At 41.1% G+C, this 9,052-nt stretch overlaps 1 protein-coding gene across 7 annotated transcripts in view; it reads left to right on the plus strand.

The window, feature by feature from the left end:
• Positions 1 to 8,552, plus strand: part of LRRC31 (leucine rich repeat containing 31) — a 37,321-nt gene extending 28,769 nt beyond the window's left edge. For 5 of the 7 annotated variants that reach the window (XM_052687226.1, XM_052687227.1, XM_052687225.1 and 2 more), the window contains 8 exons: positions 236 to 385; positions 754 to 921; positions 2,641 to 2,808; positions 3,470 to 3,637; positions 4,403 to 4,570; positions 5,609 to 5,776; positions 6,993 to 7,160; positions 8,221 to 8,552. In XM_052687226.1, coding sequence (XP_052543186.1) covers positions 236 to 385; positions 754 to 921; positions 2,641 to 2,808; positions 3,470 to 3,637; positions 4,403 to 4,570; positions 5,609 to 5,776; positions 6,993 to 7,160; positions 8,221 to 8,540 — 1,478 coding nt within the window. In that variant the 3' untranslated portion in view covers positions 8,541 to 8,552. The remainder of the gene's footprint in view (positions 1 to 235; positions 386 to 753; positions 922 to 2,640; positions 2,809 to 3,469; positions 3,638 to 4,402; positions 4,571 to 5,608; positions 5,777 to 6,992; positions 7,161 to 8,220) is intronic. The other 2 variants (XM_052687230.1, XM_052687229.1) reach the window with 2 other exon arrangements.
• The last annotated feature ends 500 nt before the right edge of the window (positions 8,553 to 9,052 follow it).

Here is a 9,052-nt window from a genome sequence, read left to right on the forward strand (position 1 = left end):
AAACATCCTGAGCCACTGGCATAGGGCAGCGTGGAGACGTGAAAAAGATTCTTTTCACATTGAGCATCAGGAGCTTTGTACTGATCTGACCTATCTTATCACTCAGGTTGTTGGTCCATGCTGATCGAAATTAGAGGCTGGTTTACTGGCAGCTTTAGTTTATTTCCTAAAGTCTCCACCTGGTGCTCTGGGTTGGTTGCATTGGTAACCAGGGCTGTGTTTCTCTGTTACTCAGATGAATCTTCACAGCTGATTTCTGAAGCAGAGTCACCATCTGGTGAGCAGAGATTGAACCAGTTCATGCAGAAACTGGGAAAGAAACCCAACAGCAAGAACCTGGATCTCAATAATTGTGCATTAAGTGCAGCAGATGTAACAGAGCTGGGTAAATATGTATTTTATTCAGCTAGACACTTTGTGTATTTCTTTGATTCTGATTTTCCTATTCAGCTGTTCACTCCTTTCCTTTCCCTTTCTTTTATCTCAGGCTTTATTTAAGATTTCATTTGGTGGTCCCAGGTCCCTGAGGAACATTAATAAATAAATTGTATTAATTATGTAATATTTAGAAATATTAAAACCATGCAAGACTGTGCAGCAGGAGAATACCTTCGTTCTCAGGCTGCAGATAAGAAAGCTGAGATACAGATTGTCATGATTTTCTAATGTTTTAGAAAGCAGTATCAAGATGTGTGGACATCCAGGGTTTGCACATGATGTACAAACAGTACTTTTTTTTTCTTTTTTCCTTAGCTTCTTTACTGCCATTTCTGCCAGAGCTGGAAGAGATCAGCCTGTCCTGGAATGGTTGTGTTGGAGGGACTTTGAAAACCCTCACTGCTCAGTTCCATCATGTGAACCTGCTAAAAGTCCTTCGACTTAACAGCTGCAGGCTGTCAGCTGAGGATATCACCTCTTTAGGTACAGGCATTTATGTTTGCTTTCAGACAGCTTGGGTGTAATGTAATCCATCTTGTCTCTTCCTGCATCCTATCCCTGCTGCTTCCACACTGGGCAATATCAAGGCCCACTGCAAAACACTGGGAAGAACTTGGGGTTGTGAGTGACCTGGTACATTTGAATAGCTGTACTGAGCTCAAAGCTCAGGGCACAGAGCTTTTGTATTCAGAAGGCAACAGAATTCAGTCCCATTTGCAGAAGAACATGTTTCCCATCTGGATTAGGATTTTTTTTGCTGTCTTTAATATCTGATGGTAGACAGCAAAAGTGAAAAAAGTTTTCAGTGATCATAGGGTCAGTTTAGGACTTTGTGCTGCAGGACAGATGCAGTGCTTGTCACAGAATATTTGTTGGTCTTTTGGAGGAGTCTTAAAACCAGCAGTGCTGTCTTAGCGCTTCATAACTTGTTTTTGTAAGTTTGGAATAAGCTTATTCCTCTGCTTACTTCTTTGCTTGGAGTGCTTGCAGCCCTGCTTTGTGCAGAGCACGGATTTAAAGGTTTTGAAGTTGGTGCTGTGCACACAGCTCCTGATGCTGAGTCACCTCTGGGCCTGGAATTTACTGGTGGGGTGGGCCTGTGATACGTGTCTGAAAGAAGGGCAAACTCAACCAACTGCGCTGTTCTGTAAGGTCACTGCTCATTTTGCAAGTTCTAAAAACTGGTCTGGGTTAAAAGCTTTCTTGTTCCCTATCATTCGAATCCTTTTTTTCTTTTTTCAGGAAATGATCAGACATAACACGTATGCTAGTAGCTCAAAAGTAGGTGATGCTATCTGTTGGGGAAAAAAAAACATTTTTGTATTATAAATCTTCTGTGAAGTATTAGTTAAGAAAACATAGAGACATGAAAAATTATTATTTAAATACAATTAACGGTTTCTGGGTTAATTATGAGACTTTGGATCAAGTACTGTAAGCTGCATTTGCATATTGGCTGATTAAGTTATTTATTTCAAAATACACATCTGCCTCATCCCTCTGCAGAGGAATTTAGGAAGTTGGATTTTGCAGTGGGACATTAATGTTAGAAAGCAGCACTAACACAGTTCCAATTGGCTGCTGTGTCAGGCCTGGAAAAGGCCAGTTTTTGAGAATACAATAAGAATCAGTGCTGTCTGCCTTGAAATCTTGGGAAGCTGGTTTGTTTCAAAGTGATGCTTCCCTTGATTCCTTATGAAGTGAGCTGAAAAATCCTGCTGGAAACAAACCCCTGAGAAATAGCTGTGAGAAGACTTCTTTCAGCCCATCCCAGATGTCCTGTGGACACAGTGTTGAAGACACTGGAAGTAAATTACTGCCAAGTGAAAAAAGGCAGAACTGTACAGGACAGTAAATTCAGGCTTGTAACCTGTATTGATTTCCCTGTAGATGAGACTTTCTGGGCCATGGCACAGGTCTGCAGTGTTGGTCATGCAGTCTGATGAGTGTTTGGGAACCTGGATAAATACCAGGTCTGTGTGCATTGTGATGATAACTTGTGTTCTGTTTTGCTCCTTGGACAAAGTGAGGATTTATACAGCGTGGCTGCACTGGAATGCCATACACCAATTTACCTATCAAATAACCCAAATTACAGTTTGAGAAGCAAGTGGGTAACTTTTCTCTATGTATTCAAGGCTGTATTTTTATTTTCCACTGAAATAGATATCTAGAATGAATCATCTTGGACTTCTGTTACAGGAGAGGCATTTGAAATTGTTCCTCAGCTTGAAGAACTGGATTTATCATGGAACAGCAACATAGGTGGCAAACTATCACTCCTGACAAAAAAACTTCGGAAGGGATGCAAGATTAAACTCCTGAAAATTACAGATTGTAACCTGACAGCCAGAGATGGAGAATCCCTCGGTGTGTGCATCCACATAGCTGGACTGAAAGACTGGCTTCACAGAGATGTAACTCAGTTGAGTTAGATGATGGCTGGTTGGAGGTCCATCTTAGTAGAAAGCTATTCATTTCAAGCTTTGTGTTATAGCAGTATTTACCAGACAGTAAAAAAAGGCCTGAGGGATAGGAATTTGAGTTGGCATCCAGTTGCCACCTCTCCCCTCTTTCTTCTTATCATATCTTAATCTTATGTGGTCTTTTGATCTGATGGAGTTTCTTAAAAGATTCTCTCCCTCAAGAGAAGTGCCTGTGCTCTGTTCTGATCTTTACTGTGGGAGATGGCTCCCATGCCACATACAGTCCTTTATCTTCTCATTAGAAATTTTTCTTTCTCTTTGTATTCCTGCTTTTTATTCTCCTGCATTTTTCTTACTGTCTTCTATTTTTTTTTTTTTTTTTTTCAGATTTCTTTTTCTATATGGGTTTTGACTGATTTTTTTGATTTCTATCTGATCAATGTTTTGCTGTATTTTTGGTAGAATAGGAACCTGGAAAGTTTAAATCACATGTATAGGCAGATCCAGCCTGCCTTTTCCTGTTTGTCATCGTGCTGTTCTTTTCTAGGGCTCATCTGTATGTTCCAGACAATTACCAATTCTAGTTTTCTTTTTTTTCTTGCCAGCTGAAATACTAAATGTGCTCCCAAACCTTGAAGTATTAGATCTCTCTATCAACAAACACATTGGCTGCAGCATGAAGGTCATTGCTCAGGATCTGAGAAATGTACCAGGCCTCAAGGAGTTGAACTTGCACATGTGTGGATTAAAGCAGGACAGCCTCCAGGGCTTAGGTTAGACTTTAGACTCAGAAAGTCTTTCGTTCTGCATGAACTGTACATCTGAAACCCATTTCAGAAAGGCAGCGCGGTAGACTTTTGCTGATGGTCTGTCAGTATCAATGGACGATGGTTATTTGCTGCTTGAGGATTGATAAAAGACTACAGAGACTTTCTGCAGGAGTAGCATTTATCTTCCCCGAGTTCAAGCATGTGAAAGTCAGTGGGGAGAGTCACCTTCCACACCATTTATCTGAGACACATCTTAGGGTAGATTAATGGCTCTCTGGACGCGCTTCCTCCCTCTGCAGACAGAACATAGACAAGGGCACAGACAGTCTAGCTAACTTCTGAAGACTTAATCCTACTTTCAGAGGGGAATCCGAACCTGCCATTATCACTTAATGACTGTCCGGTGAAGCCATACGAAATGGGCTTATTATCTGTGCCTCTCCCTCCTGGAGGTCTTATCTGTAAGACAAAACAACTGGCACTAATTAGCACTTCCAATAGCCTTTTCAGCAAAAAGCTGAGGATTGAATGGATCTGGAGATGAATTAACCTCACCTTCACCTGCTCTTTTAGAGAAGAATGGAGTAGCGTGGGTGCAGAAGCTTTGCAGTGTTACTGTGTCTGCTGTGATTATATGCTGAAGCTTAGTCTAAAAGCTTTGCCTTCGATACTTTGTGCAGAATCTGACATTAAAGTAAATGAATGTTGAAGCTGTGACCCGTGCTATTGTAGTAGTCAGTGACCAGCCTGCTGTCGTTTCCTTTTCAGACACTGCTTTACAGCACCTTACAGCACTGAGAAAATTAGACATATCGTGTAACAAAGAGATTGGTGGTGGCTTTAAAGACTCAGCAGCTCATTTGGCCAGCTTGAAAAATCTCGAAGTCCTTGACCTCCACCAGTGCTGTGTAACAGAAGAAGACGTGACCGTTTTGTGTAAGGATGTCTTGAGGAAATGATTTAAGAACGTATGGTTTTGACTTCTGAAAATACTTCAAAGGCATAAGAGATTCTGTGTAACACAGTCTAGCAGATCTCAGTTCATTTTTTGTGAGGCAGCTCTGGAGGTGCAGCTCAGGGGATAGCTTCCTTGCTCAGTGTGGAGTGGGGGTTTTTTTCTGTATCAAAAGAAGTCCCACAGTGGCCGATCCCATGCGGAACTAAGGGCTTCAAACTGCCATGATTCAGACCCATGATGTGAAGGTAGGAACCACCCCCAAATCCTGTTGCTGAGGATCAGTAATTTGGGAAATGTCCAAGCAGTCTCACTGCTGGTATTGGCATGGATCCGAGGCTTTTATGTGCATGCTAATACAACTGCCTAAAATTACCTCAGTGAGCTCAGAAGTGGAGAATGATGTTGGTCTCTAACTCCTAAGTACTGTTAGGAAGGAAAACACTTCTCCCATTCAATCAGTGGGACAGCTTATTTATTGTGTGCATTATCATAACTTTTTGATATTATTGATAAAAAGCTTTTACTTTTTAGAACAGCAAAAAATCACGGCTCAGAATCTATACTGTCTAAATCTTATTTGCCACTGTGAAGAAGGCGATTTGAAAAGCTGCTGATGAAGTACTGGGAATCATTATTATTAAAATCAATTGTTATTTTTAATATTTCTTCTGCACATACTAAAATCAATAGAGAACAATCACATTAATACAAAGTGGCTGAGGTTAGCAGTGAAGACTTTTAGAAATAATCCTCCCTCTCATTTAATATTCAATTCCCAACTTCACCTGGAAAATGCTGGCAGGAAACTGTGTCCTGACAACCTTCCACACAGCATCTAATGATACCTAATTTCTTAAGCATTCCTACAGAAAATGACAAGCAAGAATTACTCAAAGTATGTTTGAGTATCAAAACTTGGCCTTGACTTCTGGGTTGATTTCTAAAGACAAGTAGTGATGTCAGTCAAATATACAAGTTCTGTATCAGTGACTCATAAACACTTCATGTCTTCAAAGCCCAGGTGATACCTTTACTCTCCAGTCTTCAAGAGCTGAATTTATCCTGGAATAAAAACATAGGAGTCTCATCTGATCCTCTTCTCGGCAGACTCAGATTTTTACCGAAGTTGAGATCTGTGGCCATCAGCAATTGTGGATTAGGCAAGGAGTCCTTTTCATCACTGGGTAGGAATGCTTTTTTAAAGTGTGTCTATTCTCAGGGACTCCCTGTGGGACCAAACACTTCATTCTCTGTTGGCTAAACTCCAAAAACAATGGTTACATTACAGTGCAGGTCCTGAGTGGAAAAGTAATCGTCGCTTTCTCCTCTGGTTTTGCCTTACGAGGAAGCCAGTGTTTCATGGGACCTGGTTGCAAGGGAAGATCGTTGTATGTCTTCCCGTTTCACCTGACTGAATGAAGTGCTTTTAGTCCTTTATCTGTTAGTGAGCTTTCATGTACTTCTTATTATTGGAAGAGAAGGCAGCAGAACAAGACTCATATTATGCTAGAATTGCAGTTTTACTGTAAATCTGCATTTGCAGTTTATTAAGGTCAAGATTTAAGGGGTTTTTTTTGCTCTCACTACAGATAAAGTAGCAACTTTCTAACTTACAGTGAAGTGTGGGGCAATGGAGGAGCTGTGAAAATGACTGCAGTAGTGGAAAAGATACTGCACAGCCAATGAAGAAAAGCCCAGTCTAACACAGGATATGTAAATGCAACCTCTTTTGCTTACTTATTGCAAATCTCAGTGGATTAGTGGCTGCACTGTTCCTTTGATAGGAGTTTCATATGGCACACAAAACCTACTACAGAGGGATCTGTTAGAATGCATTGTGCATTTGCTGTACGTTTGATACCCTTTATTAGTGGCACTAAACCCTCAGTGAAACTGGGCTGCCTTTAGCAGAAGCAGCATCAAGCTGAACTGATCTGAGGTCCCTGCAGAAAGAGTACCATGTTTATGTCATTCCAATTATGGAAGAATGGCACATGGAAATCAGTGCTGTCAAAGATACACTGCATTTCGCCTTGAATGGCCAATTCACTGCCAAAAATTTCTGGGTTTCGGTGAATTCAAAATGTTTTTGAAGTGTTCTGTTGTATTAAATTGACTTCAATGGAACAAGGTTAAGTCTATAATGCAAACAGAAAGGAAAGAAAGCTCTTCTGAGATTCCTTGAAGAGTCTGTAGACAGGCCCTTGTTACACTGTTTAATGAATGCAGGAGAGACTTTTTTGTGTGTGTCTGACTTTTATTAGGACAAAATAAGTCATTTTAAGCATAGATAGGCAGCCTGTCAGAAGCCTATTGGCAGGTGACTTGCTGGTGAGGTGTCTGTTGAGGCCACGCTGTTTTCTCTTAGTAAGCAGAAGTTGCTGATCTTAATCTTTTCAGCTGAGGCTGCCCTTCACCTTCCTGAACTGGAGATATTAGACCTTTCTTGGAATAAGTGCGTTGGTGGAAACCTAAAGCTGCTTTTGGGAGCACTAAAGCTTGCAACGGAGATTCAAGTGTTAAGACTGAGCAGCTGTAACTTGGTGGCTGAAGATTTGGCGCTTCTAAGTACGTATAACATGGCATTTACAAGCAGTCAAGGAGCCAGTGCACACAGACCACAGTTCAGAAGGGACTTGTTCCATGTGCTGAGCACGTTTTTGGACAAATCAAGTGAAAAGATGGAAAATACAGCACTGTTTTTCCCGGAAAGTATTTTCATTTTGCTGAAAGCTCTGTGTCCCAAACATGCACAGTGCAGAGACTGAAATGGATAAAAATGCAAAGAATCATCTTAGCAGTCTTACGTGTTAATACAAAAATGCAGCATATGGAAAAAATGTATGGTTCAACCCTGTTTTTTATATCACGTTTTTCAACCTGCCTCTGAGGAGTTCTGTTTTGCTCAGTTACTCTTTTTGGGTCAGTGATTGATGAGAAATGCTGTCAGCCAGTAAGGCAGGCACTACCAGCTCTCAGTCCGTTAGGTGTGTTTCTGGAGTCCAGCTGTGGTGGGAGAATTAAAATGGAAATATTTTAGCCCACTTCTCAGCAGCTGCTAAAAACACTGGAAGATGGGAACCCAATGAAGGAATGAATTTCAGAACTGTTTCGAAAACCTGTTTATTTTAAAGGCATCCTTATGATTCTGTGGGCCTGACTCGTGGGTTTTGAGTGTCTGCCGTTGGCAATAGCTGTGTGATTGCTATCAAGGCCCTGTAACCTGGAGGCTGGTGAGAAAAAGCCTGAATATTTTTGACTTTACAAACATCACCCTTGACAGGTGGCTCTTTTGTTGAATATCCATTAAGGATCTCAGCTACCTTTAGGGTATATTAGGCCCATTACCTTCCCACAGTGAGAGGTGGCTGTTGTAATCATGCAAACTCACCGAGTTTTGCTGTTCTCCTAAATCTCCCTATAAAGCCTGCCTGTCTATTTTAATTGGCACCTGTCATATCCTCCAACTGACTTCAAGGTCTTCGGGTTGCCGTACAGTTTTATGTTTGAGTCCTGCTGTTTGACTGCCTAAAGACTCTAAATAACATGGTATTAAAATACTCATCTTACTTACAAGCTTTTAAAGCAATTGCCAGGGTGTATTGATTATGTTTGTTATTTCTTGCAGCATTACTGTCACACGATGGCCACCTCGCCAGGTTACAGAAGCTGGATTTGAGTTACAATAACACCATCTCTGATGAAGGGTGGATGGTTTTCTGTCAAGGCTTAACAGTATTCAAAGAACTCTCAGAGCTGGATGTCAGTCTTCGTCCATCATCCTGCCGTGCCTGTGGGACGTGGTTCAGTGAGTTGTTAGCAGCACTGACAAAGCTGCCTGCATTGGCAGAGCTGGGCATGCAAAGATGGGTCCTTTCAGAATCGCAGCGTAAACAGCTGGAAGGCTTTAATCGAGACAACAAAAGAAACATTCGTTTTGACTGTTGATGGAGGTTGGAGGTTTCTGGAAAGCCTTTCACAAGCAACATATGAACTAAGTATTGTGTGTCTCTCACTTAGAAAACTGCTTGAAATAGTTCCAAATTTATATAAAAAACAGTTATTCAACTTCCTACACACGTGGATTATTCCCCTCGATAACATATTCTTTCAGATTCTCTGGGCCATGCTTACTCTGCTATTGTGACACTACTGAATGTGCTTAAGTTGTGAATACTGCAGTGACTGATACCAAAGGAGCAATGACAGTGTCAGATAGACACGTGGCAGGTTTGCCAGTGGAAGGAAATGAGTGGAGTGTGCACTAATGCAGATGGATGGGCAGTGTAATTGCACATACAAGGAAGATGTTTCTAATGCAAAAATATCTGAAACTCTGTGTTTTAAAATTTTGTTCCCCGTCCCCCATACATTTTAATTTTTGTGAATGCATTAAAGCTACATAATTGTGAGATTTGGAAAGCATCCCAGCAGCTCAGGAGTGTATGTCAGTCCAGTAA

Source organism: Tympanuchus pallidicinctus, unplaced genomic scaffold (assembly GCF_026119805.1).
Source record: "Tympanuchus pallidicinctus isolate F22 unplaced genomic scaffold, pur_lepc_1.0 scaffold22, whole genome shotgun sequence".
Taxonomy (NCBI): Eukaryota; Metazoa; Chordata; class Aves; order Galliformes; family Phasianidae; genus Tympanuchus; species Tympanuchus pallidicinctus.